Genomic DNA, 20,671 nt, shown 5'->3' with positions numbered 1-20,671 from the left:
GATGTGGTGGGATGGGGGGGTAGGTTGGTTCCAGGAGGCAGGGGCTGGAGGAGGAGAGAGGCTTAAGAGGTTTTTTGTTCCCTGCAGAAGAGGTTGGGTGGGGCAGCCAGAATATGACAGAGGGGGGCTCTTGGCGATCTAGGAATGGACAATTGGACCAATGGATAGCCTGGTCTTTTTCCTGGACGTTTTGAGTGGTGCCTGACCCGTGCCTTGACTTGTGTCTCATAATGACTCGCGACTCGAGTCAAAATGACTCTCTAAGCCAGCGGTTCTCACACATTTAGCACCGGGACCCACTTTTTAGAATTAGAATCTGCCAGGACCCACCGGAAGTGACCGGAAAGTGACGTCACCAAGCAGGAGAATTTTTAGCAGTCCTATAGGCTGCGATCCTACCCACACTTACCCAGGAGTAAGTCCCATTGACTACCAATGCTAAAAGCATATACATGGTAGCTTTTTTAAAAGTACCGGTCTGTCACTTTTCCCCCAAATGCAGTCGCACAGCCTGGTAGCATCAAGTCTAATATATTGAAAATAAAATACCGAAATGAATGGGGACCCACTTGAAATGGACTCGTGACCCACAGTTTGAGAAACAGTGCTCTAAGAGGCTCGGGTCAAGTAGTAACGGCTGCCCGTGATGACTCATGAGTTGATTTGAGTCGGGGGGAAGGGGGGTAGGTTCGGTGACCCTACTTGCAGCTTGGGTGCAGGGATTCCCTGCTGGAAGACCTTGCGTTCCGGATGGGCCTCGGAAACGTAGACCCCGTGAGCCAGGTGCCACAGACATCCCGGCTGTGACACCTGTGGCCATGTTGAATGAATTTAAATATATGGAAGTCCTTTTTCTCTTCCTCTCTCTTTTTTTTTTTTTTTAAACCTCCTGCTTGCCTTTGGAGCTCACTCAGCTGTCATCAAATGAGACAGGAGCCCATTAATGGCCCATCTGAATGCAGGGGGAAGTTTGCCTGGAAGTCATAGATCAGGAGGCTTTAAGTGCTTGATTATGGAGGTACTTAAAGTGGAAATAGATGGGAGGAGGTTGCTATGGAGAAAGGGGGCTGCAAATCATTTGTCCCTTAAGTGGTGCAGCCACGGCTGCCGTGTCCCCAAGGAAGCGCGCGCGCACACACACACACACACACACACACACACACACACACACGGGGAGACCAGGGTGCATAATTGATAGTTACCGAGATGCAAACTAATTCTTCTGTGGGAGGATGAACAAGATCACTCCAGGGCCCACGACAAGAGCATCATTCATCAGCTCGCCCCTCTCACAGCAGCTGCAAGGGCAGCTGGAATTGCTTTTGCAAATGTGCTAGGGAGCTCTGCTCCTGATCGCCCCTGATCCCATCCTGCGGCCCAGGTAGCTTGCGGAATGGCGCATTGGGGGGGGGGGTTTGACAGAATTATGCACGGGATGATTAGAGTGGCTAGAGGGATGTACTGTTCCCTCTCGCACGACACCAGAACCAGGGGACACCCACTCAAATGGAACACCGGGTGAGTCGGAACAGACAAAATAAAACACTTTTTTAAGCTGTGGAACTCCATGCCACAGGATGTGGTGATGGTGTTTGGCCTAAACGCCCTGGAAAGGGGATTGAACGGATTGGTGGAGGAAAAGTCCACAAGCCACGAACAAGCAACCCACTGGATTTAGAAACAGGCGACCTCCTAATGCCAGACGCAAGGGAGGGCACCAGGATGAAGGTCTCTTGTGGTCTTGTGTGCCCCTCTCCCCCGAGGCATTTGGTGGGCTGCTGTGAGGTACAGGAAGCTGGACTAGATGGGCCTTTGGCCTGATCCAGTGGGGCTGCTCTTATGTTCTTATGCTCCCTGGGGCATTTGGTGGGCCGCGGTGAGATACAGGAAGCTGGACTAGATGGGCCTATGGCCTGATCCAGTGGGGCTGCTCTTATGTTCTTATGCTCCCTGGGGCATTTGGTGGGCCGCAGTGAGATACAGGAAGCCGGACTAGATGGGCCTCTGGCCTGATCCAGTGGGGCTGCTCTTATGTTCTTATGCTCCCTGGGGCATTTGGTGGGCCGCGGTGAGATACAGGAAGCTGGACTAGATGGGCCTATGGCCTGATCCAGTGGGGCTGCTCTTATGTTCTTATGCTCCCTGGGGCATTTGGTGGGCCGCAGTGAGGTACAGGAAGCTGGACTAGATGGGCCTGTGGCCTGATCCAGTGGGGCTGCTCTTATGTTCTTATGCTCCCTGGGGCATTTGGTGGGCCGCGGTGAGATACAGGAAGCTGGACTAGATGGGCCTATGGCCTGATCCAGTGGGACTGCTCTTATGTTCTTATGCTCCCTGGGGCATTTGGTGGGCCGCAGTGAGATACAGGAAGCCGGACTAGATGGGCCTCTGGCCTGATCCAGTGGGGCTGCTCTTATGTTCTTATGCTCCCTGGGGCATTTGGTGGGCCGCGGTGAGATACAAGAAGCCGGACTAGATGGGCCTATGGCCTGATCCAGTGGGGCTGCTCTTATGTTCTTATGCTCCCTGGGGCATTTGGTGGGCCACTGTGAGATACAGGAAGCTGGTCTAGATGGGCCTCTGGCCTGATCCAGTGGGGCTGCTCTTATGTTCTTATGCTCCCTGGGGCATTTGGTGGGCCGCAGTGAGATACAGGAAGCCGGACTAGATGGGCCTCTGGCCTGATCCAGTGGGGCTGCTCTTATGTTCTTATGCTCCCTGGGGCATTTGGTGGGCCGCGGTGAGATACAAGAAGCTGGACTAGATGGGCCTATGGCCTGATCCAGCGGGGCTGTTCTTATGTTCCCAAACCTTTGGATGTCCTGAGGCCTTTGCACTCCTAAAAGGAGTCTCGAGGTGCCCAAGAGCTCTCTGAGCCCGATGTCGGATCCCTACAAAGAGATGGATCAGGAGCGGAAAGGAGAAGGAGAGTCACCGATAGGGGAGGCCGGACTGCTTTTGGAGTTTGAAGTTTGTATGCAGAGGTGAAGCCTGAGACACGGGGCGCACATGACTGCCCTAGGCTTTGCCCAGTCACCTCTGGTTCTCCCCAAAGGCAGGGCAATGGTTGCTTCACCGCACCCCATCTCGGCTTCTGTGAAGGCCAGGATAGGGCACAGCAAATACACGGGCAAATACACGGGCAACACCTTTGGGGAGAACCCAGGGCAGTGACATCATAGTATGACATCATGACATCACTGCTCCGGGCTCTGAGGCTGTGGGTGTCAATGAGGTCTCTTGCTGTCTGGTGTGCTCCCTGGGGCATTTGGTGGGCCGCTGTGAGATACAGGAAGCTGGACTAGATGGGCCTATGGCCTGATCCAGTGGGGCTGTTCTTATGTTCTTATCTTCTGAGCTCCAGATCTTGGAGGAAGAGCTGAAATTTGGACTGATGGTCTCCATCTTTTCTTTTTCTCGTAGGGTGACCGAGGCTTCGATGGTCTTGCAGGATTGCCTGGGGAGAAAGGGCACAGGGTAAGCCGTGAGATCATTTTGACTTCTTGCAAACCCGCTCATCTCAAGGAAGATTTTTTTTTTTTAAATTACCTAGGGCCTGACCCCTTTCAACGACCTATTTCAAAATCACACCCCTCTGATCTTTCTTCTGACACACAGGGCTACTGAGAATTGGCTCTGGGCCCAGGGCAAGATGACTGACTGTCCTCCCCTTCCTAAATTTCCTACAAACCAGATGTTTTGTCATGGTCCAGTCCCCTGGAATTTTACCGCCCAACCCCTTCTCAGACCTACCAGTACACAGAACCTGAAACTCTTCCCTATATTCCCCCACACTCCTGACCCCACCCTCTACAATTTTTCTCCCTCTCCTGACTACTCGGTTACATCCTCTTGCAACCCAAACTTCTCCTCTTTCTTTCCCCCTGTCAATCTGACCCGACCCCCCCCACCCAGCACATCTTTCTTTTCCCCACTTCTCTCTCTCTCTCGGGGTGTGCTGGGAGACAGGGGGGCTCCCTTCCCTTCCCTGCTCCCAGCCCCTCTACCTTTTAGAAAGTCTGCACCTCCTGGCAAGAGTAAATAAATAAAATATTTATTGTAGTATTTATACACTACCATACTCATAGACTCGAGGCAGTTTACGTAGGCAGGCTGGTCCTAAGCCTGCACCCGCTTTTTTCAAATGGGGTTTTTACAAGTATTATTCTATGAGGTCTGAGGGCAGGAGGTCTGGCTCAGCTGGTAGAGCTGCCGCCTTGTATGCCTGAAGATCTGAGGCTGCCAGTTCGAAACAACCGGAAGTACCCGAGAACTGACGACAAGCTGATATACTGATGAGCTGACCCTCGGTGGAAGAGAGGAGTTGCCGTCAAGTGGAGCGTGGGAGGCGAAGGGCCAGAGAGAGGCCAGACCGGGAAGGAATCCAGCTGGAAGGAGGAGTTCTATGAAAGGCTAGAACTATTCAATTGTAAGGTTTAGAACAGCCTGCCTATGTAAACAGCCTTGGATTAAAGTCTGAGGAGAAATCTGATGACCAAAGAAAGGCGGTATAGAAATAAAGAGAGTCTGGTCCAACAAGAAGCTGACGGAACATACCAAGATCCAGGTCTACAGAGCTTGCGTCCTGAGTACACTTCTGTACTGCAGCGAGTCATGGACTCTTCGCTCACAACAGGAGAGGAAACTGAACGCTTTCCACATGCGCTGCCTCCGACGCATCCTCGGCATCACCTGGCAGGACAAAGTTCCAAACAACACAGTCCTGGAACGTGCTGGAATCCCTAGCATGTGTGCACTGCTGAAACAGAGACGCCTGCGTTGGCTCGGTTATGTCGTGAGAATGGATGATGGCCGGATCCCAAAGGATCTCCTCTATGGAGAACTTGTGCAAGGAAAGCGCCCTACAGGTTGACCACAGCTGCGATACAAGGACATCTGCAAGAGGGATCTGAAGGCCTTAGGAGTGGACCTCAACAGGTGGGAAACCCTGGCTTCTGAGCGGCCCGCTTGGAGGCAGGCTGTGCAGCATGGCCTTTCCCAGTTTGAAGAGACACTTGGCCAGCAGTCTGAGGCTAAGAGGCAAAGAAGGAAGGCCCATAGCCAGGGAGACAGACCAGGGAACAGACTGCACTTGCTCCCAGCGTGGAAGGGATTGTCACTCCCGAATCGGCCTTTTCAGCCACACTAGACGCTGTTCCAGAACCACCTTTCAGAGCGCGATACCAGAGTCTTTCGAGACTGAAGTTTGCCAACTGCCAATATAAATAAAAAAATAAAAAAATATGAGAGAAAGCTCATAGAATCCTCCATTTCCCCGGCAATCGCCGTCCTGGTTGCGCAGCTCTTGCGCTTTCCATGCTTCCATGGGCACCCACAAAACATGCCCCAGGCTGGTTCTTAGAATGCGATCCATTATTGCCAGTCCTCATTCCTTTGTCACTAGCCAGCAGCTTCCAGTATCCAAAGTGAGATCCAAGCTGAGACCCTGCTTTGCTTTTTTTCAGACCAGGCAACAGCTCCACCTCCAGACCACACCGCCAGTTCATTTTATCTGGATTTAGGGTGAAATGAACAGGGTTGGATGAAATCAGGGTTAGATAATTCAAAGTGAGCTGAGCCCATAATGTTTCCCCCTTTTGTGTGTTCTTAGGGTGAACCAGGCCCTTCAGGGCCTCCAGGAGCTCCTGGAGAAGATGGAGAGAGGGTAAGTTCTCCCAGCGCTTTCTTGACGTTCAAGAAAATGGATCCTTTCGCACGCGCGTGTTGGTCACTCGTAAACTGTGACGTTGATCGACTATCAGCCAAAGTCTGGGCATGCCTACTCAGAAGTAAGCCCCATGGAGCTCGGTGGGACTTACTCCCAAGGAAGTGTGCAACCTACGTGTGCAAATGAGGTCGCAGAGCAGACCTCAAAGTGGTGCAAACCTACAGAGGCGTAACTAGGGACCCCTGGTGCTACACCACGGGGGGGGGGGTGCATGACTGCCCCTCATGCTGTGCCCTAGTGCTGGAGGAGGAGCTGGTGGCTTCAAACCCCCCCCCCATTCCTTCTCCTTCAAAGGGGAACTTCCACAGGAAAAAAAATGGGGGCGCAAAACCTAGACAGCAAGCATCCAGCTCCTACATGGGGAACCCTGAAGTCATGATGTCACATGGCTTTGTGACATCACTGTCCTGGGCCCCGAGTCAGTGAGTTACGCCTCTGAGAATCCATTCTCCTTGGTTCCATTTTCGAAAAGGGAAAATTTTCGATCCGTTCCCTTCCATGTCCAACCAGAGTCCCCTTTTTTGGTGCAATGGAAAAAAGAGGGGAAGCCCTTGGTTTGATCAGTCTTGGGTTTTCCTTGTGGACTCTTCTAGCCAGCAATTTCACCCGCTCCTCGTTGACCTTCCTGTGTCAAAATGAACACCGTGACATGTGCAGACAAATCCATCTCTATAAATATTGACATGAGTTATGAAGGCGTCGCTGATGGGGGTTTTCTAATTTCCAGCCGGTTCTGCTCACGCGGTATTTGTCTCTGGGCTGATGGGGTTCCTTATGCATGAATGCCCCCGTATTACTCTCAGGGAGTTGCTTTACTGGGCAATTATCATCCAGCAACGAGTGAAACACCTGTGATACGGTTGAAATACAACCCATTCTTAATCACTCTTCCTTCTCTCCTCTTTTTTCCCCCCTACAGGGTGATGACGGAGAGGTTGGCCCCCGAGGGCTCCCTGGGGAACCTGTAAGTGCCCAAAACCTACAGATCAGGGTTGCTTCACATATAGTGTTTTGTAGGCATCGATCTAGGATCCGTGCAAAGGAAGCGTAATGTGTGAAGGGGACGGTCCTGGGTTACCCAAAGGCAAGGGCGGTCGGTGGAACGTACATCTGAAAACCTGAGTTTGCGGCTACGTAATGTGTGCCTCTAAAACAGCGATTTCCCAGTTGCGATCCTGGCTCCTATGCCACAGAGGACCAGGATCACAAAGTTCCACCCCCCCCCCTATGCAGTACCACCCCCTACTGGCCATGTCTGGAGACCTTCTGAGGGCTGGAGAGGTTGCACGCGGATTCCCTGGCCCCCAGAACTCCTGCCAAGGCCTCCTGAAGGTCTAGAAAGGTCACTTCCAGTTTTCAGTCCTTCTGATGTTTTGAGTCCTTCTGTTGGCCTCAGAAGCCTCACTTGAGGACTTGAAGGCCTTCAGGGGGTCAGGGAAGCTTCCCCGGCCCTCCAAAGACCTTGGAAAGGCCGTAAAGGACTGGGGGAGGGGAAAGGCGGCAGGAATGGAAGGGGTCATGGTGCCACCCCTCCTGGGTGGTGCACCAGGTCATTTGCCCCCTCCCCACCTCCTCAGGTACATCAGTGGTGGTCCCCAAGTTTTAGGAGCCTACAGAACACTGAGGCAAAAATTGGAATTGTTATGGTCCACATGCAATCCTCCTCCCATCACCCAAAAAAAATACCATTAAATTTGTAATAACTTTATTAGTTATTTCTTTGATTTTTTTAAATGTGAAATAAACATTTGTGGGTTGCTGCTTTTGTTGCCGGCTGCGGCCGTGGCAACAAAAGCCACGCTTTTTTTGGTGGTCTCTAGGGAAGTATCTCCTGAGTTGGCGCTCCCCTGCACACTATCAGAGAGGGTGGAAAACACTCTAGCAAGATACTGGATCAAAGTATCTTGTAAAGGTACAGGATATTTTTTTCCCCCTCTGAAACCTTGCAGACCACTTCTCAGGGTCTCACGGACCACCTGTGTCCACAGACCACGGGTTAGAAACCAGTGCTCTAAAACAGGGGTGTCCAAAGTTTTTGGCAGGAGGGCCACATCGTCTCTCTGACACTGTGTCGGGGGCCGGGGGGAAAAAAGAATTAATTTACATTTAAAATTTGAATAAATTTACATAAGTTTACATAAATGAATTTATTAAAGATGAACTTATATGAATGAATGAAGGTCTTGCAATAGCTCAAGGCCTATAAAAGGCCTTGCACAAAGCAAGGCTGGCCTTTCCTTTGCTGCCACTGCTGCATCACAGATGTGAAACAGCAAGCAATGGAGGGAGCCCTCATACCACAGCTCATGTGAAAGGTCGAACAGTTGGCCGTCATGTTGAGAGCCGTTGCATCGGGCCAGTGTGGGCTCCAACAAATCTCAGGAGGGCCAGAGGCTCATTGGAGACTGGGGGCTCCCTGAGGGCCGCATTGAGAGGCCTCAAGGGCCGCAAGTGGCCCCCGGGCCGGGGTTTGGGCACCCCTGCTCTAAAACAATCCACATGTCTCATGTTTGCTTAATATTGCGTAGGTGACACTATTAGGGCCACAATCCGGGGAGAGCAGAATTCGCTGTCTATGGGGGGGGGGGTGCTGGAATTGATCCCAAGGGCCCAGTGGCACCTCTAGGGCTTGTGTCACCCAGTGTGACACAGGGAAACCAACCAGGGACCAACCAACCAACCAGTGTGACCAGGGAAACCAACACATCACCCCCCACCCATGATTGACCTCGTCCCATGCAGTGGGCATGGCTACACCCCAGACAGTCCTGCCTGTGCTGGTTTTTTGGCTATAACTTTTGACAGAACGGAGATATTTCAACACGGTTTGTTTTGTGGCATTCTGCATGAAATTACGCATCGATTGATATGTAGCATGATGGTGGTATTCAAAAAGACCAAGTTTTTAAAAGTTTTGGCCTGTAGAGGTGTCATCCCCCCCCCATGTACATCACCCAATGTGGCCTTTGCCCCCTACCAATGCTGTTGCGAGGGCCCACTGTAAACCACTGTGCTCCTGTAAGCCAAGACATTCCAGTACATCAAAGTGATATTTCTAGCCCCCCCCCCCCCATTTCTTCTCATCAATAAAAGAGAGCTGTTGACACTGCTTTGAAAATGCTGGTGTGGCTCTCTAAAAGTGACATGACAGCTTTTGCCGAGAATTTGCAGGAGGAGTCAGAAGCGCACATGTTTACAAGCTCATTGTCGTCCGTCTCGTCAAAGCCTTCTCAGGCAATCATCGCGCCCCCCCCTTTTCCTGAAACACGTCCAAGCGCTAATTTTGTGGCTGTCGACTCCTTTAGAAACACTTAAGACATGGAGGCGATGCCGTAATTAAGACGGCTTTGGGATAATGAAAAACATCCACAGCGTGTTTTTAGATGGGGAGGGAGCGAGGTGGGTGGGGGTGAATGAATTGAGGGATGGGGGAAACTTGAAACTCTCTGAACGGAACACATTTTAATTCCACAGGTGTGTAAACCCTCTCAGGCCTGGATATGCATGGCTGTCAATCTCTGGGAAATATAGATTTTGATTTAAAAAGTTTCATACTGCAATAAATAATACAAAGGAAAGAAATCACATTTTACATTTTCAACTACAGTCACATTACATTGATTGTTTAACTAGAACACAGATACATCACATTAGAGGTGGATTCACCCCATCTAACCATTCCGACCATTTTTTCCACCTGTCTCTACTTGTTCTCACCCTTTCGTAAGCCGCGACACTGTATACTCCGGAGACCACAAAGCGGACCACCCTGCGTGTTGGTGGACTTTTTCTCCTTTATTTCTTTGCCCCTTTGGATGCCCTACAGGTAGACCACAGCTGCGATACAAGGACACCTGCAAGAGGGATCTGAAGGCCTTAGGAGTGGACCTCAACAAGTGGGAAACCCTGGCCTCTGAGCGGCCCGCTTGGAGGCAGGCTGTGCAGCACGGCCTTTCCCAGTTTGAAGAGACACTCGGCCAACAGTCTGAGGCAAAGAGGCAAAGAAGGAAGGCCCACAGCCAGGGAGACAGACCAGGGACAGACTGCACTTGCTCCCGGTGTGGAAGGGATTGTCGCTCCCGGATTGGCCTTTTCAGCCACACTAGACGCTGTTCCAGAACCACCTTTCAGAGCGCGATACCATAGTCTCTCGAGACTGAAGGTTGCCAACTACTACCTTGGATGCCCAGAGCAAAAAGGACATACAGATTTATCAATCCTACCGTAGACCACGGCACCTCCCACCTATCGTCTCCTCCCCTCCGTTGTCCCGCACGACTCGTCCCCTTGGATCCCCTCATACCTCCCGCCGGCTCCTCCCCAGAGACGATAGTCTCCCAGGCCTGTTGGGCCAGTTCGGGCCACTTAAAGGCCCTCACTACGCCCCTCCACAACTCCTTCGCCCGCATACATTCTTGGACGAAATGGGCTACCATTTCTATCAGCGGTGGGGCGCCTTCCGATCTAGCGGGTCCTGACCCCGAACAGGTCAGCCTCTTGCACCTGATCGTCTTGCAACCATGGGTTTGCCGCTCCCACCCTGAGGACCTGATGGAAAGCCCTCCACCTTAATTCCCATAAACTAATGATACGTTAAGGACTCCGGGGCTTGAACCCAGAATCACACAGTCTGGGACAGGGCTGGCCTTAGGAGGTGTGGGGCCCAACTTTAACAATTTATATGATATATGGTGTTAGGTGTCCGTTGCAATGTGTTGCGTGTACTTGACAAAAGTAGTGTAGGTTACCCTAGAATGGGCTTCCCTTAGGCCCACGGGGAAGCAGTTGGTCCAATTGGCTTAAAGCCAGCCCTACTCTGAGAGTAGGGATGAGTCAGGAGCATTCTGGGGGCTGTTTGTGCTCAGACCTCCAAACCCTTTGCAGGATCAGAATGTGTGCATTTATTTAAAGGCTATTTATATACCTCCACTCAAAGAGCACGGCTGACCAGGGCAATCAAATCACAGTGCGCAGGGCTGGTGACATGCTGTAGATTTCACCCTCTGCCTTCACTGTCCTCTTCCAGCGTGGCCAAATGTCTCTTAAAGTTTTCTCTACAACCATGGTCTTCCCAGTTGGCAGGCAGGAAAAGCATGCTTTTCCATGCTCAAAAAAGCCCTTCCTTCTACTCCGAACCTCTTACTGGTTTGCATCTGGCCTCCCAACCCAGAAGTAACTGGTGATGACGTCATCACCGCTTACTTCCAGCGGTACTTCAGACAGGTGGATCATTTGAAGTGGAATGGCAGAGGACAATAGTCGAGACACACTGATTTAGGGGGGGAAAAGTCACCCCAGGGGTATATTCTAACTCTGTTTGCTTCCTCCAACAGGGACCTCGTGGTTTGTTGGGTCCAAAAGGCCCCCCAGGACCTCCAGGACCTCCAGTGAGTAGTTGATCTTCCTTGTCTTTTATTTCCTCCACTTCCATTTAACCAGGGAACCACAGTTCTGCAGGTGTGGGAAGGAACTCAGGTTCTCCACAACACTCTCTCTCCCAAGAGACTCTGGGGGCCGTGTGGCTGTTAGCCTAGTATATTTGATAGAAGTTTGAGGTGTAGAAAGAACACATGTGCAGATTTCCAACTCCTATGCATTCTGTACATTTGCAGATGTCCTGAGATGTCTTACGCGTTGTGGAATGAGGAGGGGAGGGCTTCAAACCACCCCTGAGTCCTCCTCTTCTTTCCCCCTGGGATGATCCTTCCCTGGTGGATGTCCACAGTAGAACTCCCTTCCCTGGCCACTGAATATCCCTCCCCACCCTGAGTGAATCCCTTATGCCTCTGGACCAGCTCAGGTTGGAAAGAGGCCAGCTCACAGAGCCCAACTCATAAAAAAATTGCACTCCTCCTACAAGTGGCTTGCTCCATCTTTGTGACAAGAGGGTTGGATTACACCAACCACGTCTGGCATGGGAGATGGGGCTGAACTACTTGGAGTCTCCTAGGAAGAGAGAGGAGTGGATCATGCTGGTGTCTGGCTCATGGATCTGACCCTCCACCACTAATGGAGCCCGTCGTTCCATTATAAGTTATTCGGTCTGTTCCACTAGCAGCAGTTCCCTTGGGCCACACCGATTGGGAATTGTGCTGAGTTTACAGCCCTATCCTATCCATCCTCTCCTGGGAGTAAGCCCCATTGACTGTAATGGGACTTACTTCTGAGTAGACACGCATAGGATTGGGCTGTTAGACCATTAAAATGTTTCATTGGGATTAGAGAGATCGGCTTCCTTTTCTTGTTCTCAGCAGATAATTTTTCAGTTTGTGTTTGTGGATAATTTTTTTTTTGTTTGTTAATAAATTTTCCACTTAGGGAATAGCTGGGATGGATGGACAAACAGGCCCGAAAGGAAATGTGGTAAGTTTCTGCTGTCAGGCCTCCATCTTGTGTGTGTGTGTGTGTGTGTGTGTGTGTGTGTGTGTGTGTGTGAGAGAGAGAGAGAGAGAGAGAGAGAGAAAATGCCCTGCCTGCTGAATCCAGCTGCCTTTCTTTCAAAGCAGGTCAGTGTCACCAGTATGGCTTTCTTGCAATGAGCCTGCTAATTAACGGTTCGTTTAAAATTGCCTGTAAGAACGTAAGAACCACCCTGCTGGATCAGGCCCAGGGTCCATCTAGTCCAGTTTCCTGTATCTCACAGTGGCCTACTAGATGCTCCAGGGAGCACACAAGAGACCTGCATCCTGGTGCCACACCTTTACACCTGGCATTCAGATATAGCCTACTTCTAAAACCAGGAGGTAGCATTTGCCCATTTTGTCGTGTGACCTGTGATGGACTTTTCCTCCATTCATCTGTCCAATTTCAAGGCATCTAGGCCAGATGCCATCACCACGTCCTGTGGCAAAGAGTTCCACAGACTAATTGGACGCTGGGTAAAGAAATATTTACTTTTGCCTGTCCCTCTACCTCTCCAAGTGTGTTTGTGTGAGATGATGCAAAGAATGTGATCAAAGACTACGCGTGCATGTGTCTTTGTGTATCCGTGAGAAGCGGGAAGGTGGACACACTTGGAGGCTGGCAAAGAGGAATGGATGAAAGTCATCTCCACATCCTCCCCTCCTCCGCATTTTTTCATGCACCCCAACCAGGGAGCATCTAGCGTTCACTGAGAGTTAAAACTGCTCAGCGGAACGAAGGGATGCGTCCGTGGCGAGGAGAAGGTCGCAGAGCGCAAAGCATGAAAGCAAAGGTGTGGTAGACCACGGAGAAACCCAAGGATGGAAGATTGCTCCATTTCCCCATGTACTGTAAATTGCTTCTCTAGCTCATCTCGGACGAGATGCGCACCTTGTTTCAGGGCATGTGACCAGTTCAGTTTCTGCGCCAATTACCGAGCCACCAGAGAGAGGGGGGGGGGCCTTTGGATGTCACTGACAATCCCAGCTCTGTAATCACATTTGTGTTAAATCAATAGTGCTATTTGCTATGTTTTTCGAGGAGAGGTGCGCATGTTGTGGATGCAGATGTGGCCTGTGTAGCTTTTCCTGCACCAGGCTGTCAGACATAAGAACATAACATAAGAGCAGCCCCACTGGATCAGGCCATAGGCCCATCTAGTCCAGCTTCCTGTATCTCACAGCGGCCCACCAAATGCCCCAGGGAGCATAAGAACATAAGAGCAACCCCACTGGATCAGGCCATAGGCCCATCTAGTCCAGCTTCCTGTATCTCACAGTGGCCCACCAAATGCCCCAGGGAGCATAAGAACATAAGAGCAGCCCCACTGGATCAGGCCATAGGCCCATCTAGTCCAGCTTCCTGTATCTCACAGCAGCCCACCAAATGCCCCAGGGAGCACACCAGATAACAAGAGACCTCATTCTGGTGCCCTCCCTTGCATCTGACATAGCCCATTTCTAAAATCAGGAGGTTGCACATACACATCATGGCTTGTAACCCGTAATGGGTTTTTCCTCCAGAAACTTGTCCAATCCCTTTTAAAGGCGTCCAGGCCAGACGCCATCACCACATCCCGTGGCAAGGAGTTCCACAGACTGACCACACGCTGAGTAAAGAAATATTTTCTTTTGTCTGTTCTAACTCTCCCAACACTCAATTTTAGTCGATGTCCCCTGGTTCTGGTGTTATGTGAGAGTGTAAAGAGCATCTCCCTATCCACTCTGTCCATCCCCTGCATAATTTTGCCCTCTAAGGGCCAATCCTATCCAATTTTCCAGCACCGGTGCAGTCGCAATGCAGCGACAAATGTTCCCATACCTTAAGGAGGCCTCTGTGACCGCTGCCGCACACAAGATGCAATGCATGCCCCATTGGTACAGCTGCACCAGCACTGAAAAATTGGGTAGGATTGGGCCCTAAGGCTGCCTTCCTAACCACACTTTCCTGAGAGTAAGCCCCATTGAACAAAATAGGACTTACTTCTGAGTGGACCTGGTCAGGATTGTGCCCTAAGAGTCCCAGGAACCTGATGCATAGACTTCTTTTAAATTGGAATTCTCCAAAGACAGGAAATACATATTTTTTATTTTTGTTTTTTTTAAAAAGTGAATATATCTCCAAATAATATAAGGGAACCTCGGGCTTTTTCTGGAACATATATGAGTCCTTCTACGATAACGAGCTGTCTAAATATAAATATTAACCAGTGTTATTTGTAGACGATTTGACACCCCAGCAGCTCATTCAGAAATAGGTTACCAAGTTAGAACTAATTTGTATTCCGAAGCCAGGGAATTGTGAGTTTGGGCAACATTATTAGGAGTAATTATTATTATTATTAGCAGTGATAATTATTTGCCTGGCACTCTCCACATCCAGTCTCATCCAGCTGTCACGTCCCTGGACAACAGACCCTTCGGGGTTTGCGGCTGCTTTTGGTGAATGCAATAGAGCATTTTTTCTAAGATGTGGTTTTCCATTCCAGGGTCCTCAAGGTGAACCCGGCCCGCCAGGTCAACAAGGAAATCCCGGCGCACAGGTGAGAGATGCTTGGTTCCAAAAATGGGAAGCTCTTCCCCCAAAGTCACCTCCTTTTTGCAGCAGGATATGGGAACAAAAGCCAGACCTTGGGACCTTCCAATTCTCCTTGGCTGTCAGCTTGGTCCAAATGACATATGGGCCATCCCAGAATTTCAAACCATTTTAGAGACAGGACTGGAAGAAATTGGAGCGTAAAGAGCTTGGGGTACCGGGGTATGCAAATGCACCTATTTGACTCCCTCCTATGTAGGGAGTGACTGAACCTGAGCGCCAACCCTAATTCAGAAGGTTTGCTTTTTTTATTGTATTTATTTTTCCAATTTTTATACCGCCCTTTCTCCAAAGAGCTCAGGATGGTGTGCATAGTTCCTTCCCTCCTTTTGTCCTCGCAACAACCCTGTGGAGTAGCCCAGATAGTGACTGGAGCTCAAATCTCTTGGTTGCTTGGACGCAACCGAACCCCTTGGTCGCTTGAATCTCTTGGTCGTTTGAACTGCAGCCAAACCCCTAAGCCCAACTCTGCTGAATGTACCAGGATGGATTAATCTATGTGTATCTGCTGATTTTAATACACTTTTCCTTCCTCCCCCCCCCCCTCCCATTTCTTCCAGGGGCTTCCAGGTCCTCAAGGAGCAATTGGTCCACCAGGAGACAAAGTAAGTTAATTCAAAACAACTGTGACATTCAGCCACCCTTCCTGTTTGGAACTTATTCTCTGTCTTGAGGTCACTTCTGTTGCCATCTCCTTTTTATTTTCTCGCCTCCGGGCGATGAGATTTCATAGAATCATAGAGTTGGAAAAGGACCTAATAGGTCATCTAGTTCAACCCCCTGCCTAAGTGGATCCACTTAGTGGATACCCCTGTGAATACCAAATACCAGATTCAAACATGTCCTGTACCAGACTCAGCAGAAGCGTGCAACAACATGTTGCTAGCATGTTTCAGTTTCTGATCTGTGCATCATGGCTTCGCCAAGTGGGAACAGTCCAGAGACCCTGAGGGAGAGCCTGCGCATGTACTTTCAGTGCTTGGGAAGTGCAGGACGTACGTACATACCGTCAGCACAGACACATTCACGTTCCTTGAGTTGCGCTGTGATTTCAGTGGAATTCCCGCACTCATCTCCAAGCCATCAAGGGATGAATGTACACTGATGTACTCCCCACTGTGACCTGGCTGTCTTGGAATCAGGGCTGAGAGCATCTTCTGACAGCCCTCCTTTCCTGCATTTGGTTTACAGTGGTGATGTGCGTCGGTGATGCTGCATTTCGGTTTACAGCGCATTCTTTTTACACCAGGGGGTTTCAAACGATGCTGTAGGGGAAACTCTGGAGTTTGTTGAAACCTTATGGAGGGTTTCTCCACAAAGAAAGTCCATCACAGCTTTCCCACCAGTGCTGGCAGTGCGTAGCTGGAGGGGGGCATAGAAGTTCGCTGTTGTGCATCCCAGCATCCATTGCAATGCACAAGGGGTAGTAGTTGGTATAGAATCATTGATGTGGGGAAAGTCCACAGAAGGCAGAAAATAACTTCTGTTCTGCACCAAATCCAACCCTTGTGTGGGGGGGAGAAGGTGGGTAAACCGGGGTATTTGAGGGACCGCCTCCTTCCCTACAATCCTGCCTGTGCTCTTAGATCATCTGGGGGGGGCCCTTTTGACTGTGCTGCCACTAAAAGATGTGAGGGGGTGGCTGCCAGGAAGAGGGCCTTCTCAGTGGTGGCCCCCGAACTGTGGAATACCCTCCCCTTAGAACTGAGAACTGCTCCCTCGTTGCTAACTTTTCGGCGTGAAGACCTTTTTATTTCAAAAAGCTTAATTGTTGACAGGCTGGCTGGCGTTCTTGCTTTTATATTAAAATCCACGGGGTTTGTTTGTTTTTAGATTTTTTAATTCTGTAAATTGCTGTTAATTGTTTTTAATGTTGTATTTTTTTTAATGATGTAAGCCGCCTTGTGTGCCCGTTGGGCAAAAAGGCGGGGTACAAATTAAATAAAATAATAATAATAATAATAAACACCATCACACAAATTAATGCCATCACGTGGCTGCTTGGCTAATTGCAGAGAACTCTGCAAATCACATAGAACTTGTGCCAAGCCTGGGCATGCGTAAAATTGCCCCGTTGACCCGCAAAGATCAAGACTGGTCAATGCAAGAGAACGCTTGCCGGCCTAGATTTGGTGAGGATGCTGGTGTGACTCGTCTTCCACTTCCTGTCTCTTTTCATAGGGTCCGCTTGGAAAACCGGGACTTCCTGGCATGCCGGGAGCGGACGGTCCCCCGGTAAGCTTTGTCGAGAACGTTTGTGGAGAGGCCTTCCTTGCAGGGGTTGAGTCTTTCCTGATGGGGAGACTCGCTCCGGCTCTGGAGAAACAAACATCCAGGGAGACCCAACGAACAGGCAATCTTTGGTTTGTAAGCTGAGTGCCGTTCACTCAGCAAGAGATACATAATCACCCTTGTTAACTGGGCAAAGAGGCACCTTTTAAAGCGGTTTATATTTGGGAGGGAGAGAGTAACTGTCCTTTTTTGCTCCAGCACAGTGTCTTTTCCAGGGGTTGTTGCTGGTGTCTCTTAAAATAAATTCAGAAATGGTTCCCTGTCCCCAAAGCGCTTCCAGTCTAAAAAAAAACAGTCCTGGTTTTTTTTAGACTGGAAGCGCTTTGGGGACAGGGAACCATTTCTGGATTTATTTTACTATGTTAAACCACTTTTGGTTTGACAAAACCAGAGTGGGCCCTTGGATACCGAATTCCGCAGATAATGTAATTTGGACCAGAGGAGGCTGCACTGGTAAACCGGAAGTGCCTTGTGTCCAGGAGGCCTTCCGAGGCCCAAGAGGTCACACACGCCCTCCCTGACCCTCAGAAGACCTCCCAGATGCGACTGCAAGACACTTCTGGTTGAGTCTGGGAGGACTTTGAAAGCCTCCGGCCATGGATAGTCCATGTATATTCACATCCATGGATGTCAAGCCCACAGATTCAGGAGAGCCCACTGTACTCTTGTAGAAAAGTGGTATATAAGTGTTAATAACAATAATTCATGTGGGAGCTTTGGGAGTGTCCTTCATCCACATGGGTTCTCCCCCACCCCTGTCATCTGGTCACGTCTTTTACCAGCTGAAGCTGTCCATGCAGTCCAGGGCAGTTCAGGGCCATAGACCAAGGGATTAGAAGGGCCACCGGGTTGGAGTTTGAATGCAATGATTGTGTACCTCCTCCTTAGGAAAATCTGACTGGCCAATTTGCTTCTCTTTTCATGTCTTCGACGACAGGGCCACCCTGGGAAGGAAGGACCTCCTGGCGAGAAGGGAAGTCAGGTACGTCTCAATTGAGAAGTACGGAGCGGGAAGTTGGGCTATATGACCTCTAGGAGCACCTGCCAACTCTCACATCCTATAGCGGCATTGCTGTGCATCAGAATACCAATCTGGCAGACCAAAGATCTCCCAGCAGCTCCAGTAGAAGGGAGATCGCGCCTGCCAGTCAGAGTAGGGCATACCAGGGAGAGCAAGACCAGCTCCTTTACTCAGCAGGTGTTCCTATGGTGAACGGGGGAAGGGGACGGGATCTCCAGCATGAGAAAAGCCCGCCACCACATTAGGTCCAAGGAGGCCCCCATCTCTTCCAGCATCCTGATTCCTCCAGAGTCCCACAAGCTGTCCTGATGGGGAAACCCACAAAGGCAGGCCCCTCCTCTCCTGCCACAGCTCCTTTGGAACTGGGATTCGGACCTGGAAAGGAGTGCGTGGCCAGCATGATTCGTAGTGAATGAGAGACCTCTGGTCCTCCAGGAAGTGGTTCAAGAATGCAGGGGGAGGGGAAGATGCAGCTTCCCCTGCTGCATCCAAAGTCTGTGAGAGGGTAAAGCAGGAGGTTCTGCCAAGTCAGGCCACTCTGGTTTTGGTCCATGGCTCTCCTGGCACCCTGAATCTTTCTATCCTCTTGAGCTGGGTTCTAGAAAGCTGGGATCACGACTGATGCTGGCCGCCATCCCAGTATTGGTGCTTGGTCTGCTGGTGTGCTGAGGAAGAGGGTATTTGGCACGGCAGGTGAACGTTCACGGACACCTTGCCTTGGAGCAGAGCGTCGCAAGGAAGCTGCTGGAACTCCTTGCCGCAGGATGTGGTGATGGCACCTGGCCTCAATGCCTTTAAAAGGGGATTGCGCAGATTGATGGAGGAAAAGTCCTTCACAGGTGACAAGCCGTGGTGGCTATATGCAGCCTCCTGCTTCTAGAAGTAGGCTGTCTCTGAATGCCAGGTGCCAGGGAGTCCATGGTTGGCAACCTTCAGTCTCGAAAGACTGGTGCTATGGTATAAGCTTATAGCACCCGGTATTCCCAGGCGGTCTCCCATCCAAGTACTAACCGGGCCTGACCCTGCTTAGCTTCCGAGATCATGGTATAAGTCTATAGCACCCAGTATTCCCAGGCGGTCTCCCATCCAAGTACTAACCAGGCCTGACCCTGCTTAGCTTCGGAGATCATGGTATAAGCCTACAGCACCCGGTATTCCCAGGCGGTCTCCCATCCAAGTACTAACCAGGCCTGACCCTGCTTAGCTTCCAAGATCAGACGAGATCGGGCATGTGCAGGAGTCCGGGTGTCTTGTCTTGTGTACTCTCTGAGGCCTCTGGTGGGCCACCGTGAGTTCCAGGAAGCTGGACTAGATAGGTCCTTGACCGGATCCAGCAGGGCTTGCTTTATGTTCTTATGCAGCTGCAGCCTTGCTTGAGTCTATCCAGCCATTGTCATCTTGGCTGTGTGCAAGGACAGGAATTTGCAAGCGTCCACCCCACCAGAAACGTAAAGCCCGCTCATTCATCATGGAGTCACTGGTTGCCACTGGGAGACATTTAGCACACAGCATGGAGTCTGGCTCAAGCGCCTGGATTCCATTGCTGTAACATTCCCCAAGAATTATGGCTCAAACCCTCATGACCTCAGAGCAAAGTCTGCCCTGCTAGATTAGTTCTTGCGGACGCAAACATGAAACTGGAGGCACAAGGCTAGAGTCTGACTGGACTCACCAGGGCAGGGGGAAAAAAGGGGGGGGGGAGATCCCAGATCGTGGTTCTCTCATCCTGCGTTCACTCCCCCAAAACAAGGTCAGCCAGAGACCTCCAGGCAATCCACAAACAAATCACAAAGGCAACAGTCTTCCCTATTGTTTGTCCCCTGCATCAGATACTGACAGGTAGACTGCTCTTGCACACGGAGGTTGTCCTTATCCCTGCATGTTATCCTATTGTATGATGCTCCAGCTGTCCCAAGGAAGCTGGAGATGGGTACAACTGACTCTCGGTACCTGCAGGGGATTGGTGACAGACCCCTCTCCGCCCCCAGGGATACTGAATTCCACTAATAATGGAGCTTGGCGCACGATCCCTTACCTGACGGTTGCGGCAGGCCCTCTGGAAGTTGTGGCGGTCTGCGACCCACTCCATGTGTCTCTCTGGGTCTCAGGGCAGCTCCCGGAAGTAACTTCCGGTTCATGTTTGTGACTTTCAGCCACATCTGGAAGGTGTTCTGAGGTTGGGGAAGGCCTGTGGAGTTGGGCCACAGTCTTCCTCGGCTTAGGAACACCTCCCGGATGTGACGGGAAGTCACGGGCGAGGACCGGAAGTGATTTCCGGTTGTGTCCAGGAGGCCCTCTGAGCATCAGTGGATGCTCAAATCCACTGATGATGGGCCCATTGATAAGGAGGGCCCGTTGTAATGGTTTATTGGGAAGGGAGTTCCGTGGGGGGGCCCCCTCCTCCAGGCCCCACTGCTGAATCAAACCTGTTCTTTTCTTTTCATTACAGGGTCCGGCCGGTCCTCAGGGGCCAATTGGTTATCCTGGTCCTCGTGGTGTAAAGGTAAGAGGAAACTTGGCCCTTGGAAGTTCTGCCGAAGGCAGGGATGTTATGGGGCCAAAACGAGAGCAAATGAACTGGAAAAATATGGTGGTTGGAACGAGCGTTGAAAGAAGCCTTCAGGTGTGGGGGT

At 50.7% G+C, this 20,671-nt stretch overlaps 1 protein-coding gene across 1 annotated transcript in view; it reads left to right on the top strand.

The window, feature by feature from the left end:
* Window positions 1-20,671, top strand: part of LOC136635947 (collagen alpha-1(V) chain-like) — a gene marked incomplete at its 3' end in the record, with an annotated part of 42,149 nt that overhangs the window by 20,023 nt on the left and 1,455 nt on the right. The window contains exons 12-21 of the mRNA XM_066611010.1: window positions 3,424-3,477; window positions 5,612-5,665; window positions 6,648-6,692; window positions 11,062-11,115; window positions 12,047-12,091; window positions 14,619-14,672; window positions 15,286-15,330; window positions 16,907-16,960; window positions 17,955-17,999; window positions 20,488-20,541. Of these exons, the coding sequence (XP_066467107.1) occupies window positions 3,424-3,477; window positions 5,612-5,665; window positions 6,648-6,692; window positions 11,062-11,115; window positions 12,047-12,091; window positions 14,619-14,672; window positions 15,286-15,330; window positions 16,907-16,960; window positions 17,955-17,999; window positions 20,488-20,541 (504 nt within the window). The remainder of the gene's footprint in view (window positions 1-3,423; window positions 3,478-5,611; window positions 5,666-6,647; window positions 6,693-11,061; window positions 11,116-12,046; window positions 12,092-14,618; window positions 14,673-15,285; window positions 15,331-16,906; window positions 16,961-17,954; window positions 18,000-20,487; window positions 20,542-20,671) is intronic.

The sequence above is a fragment of the Tiliqua scincoides genome, unplaced genomic scaffold, assembly GCF_035046505.1.
Source record: "Tiliqua scincoides isolate rTilSci1 unplaced genomic scaffold, rTilSci1.hap2 HAP2_SCAFFOLD_163, whole genome shotgun sequence".
Classification (NCBI taxonomy): domain Eukaryota; kingdom Metazoa; phylum Chordata; class Lepidosauria; order Squamata; family Scincidae; genus Tiliqua; species Tiliqua scincoides.
This window is presented reverse-complemented; position numbering and strand designations above follow the sequence as displayed.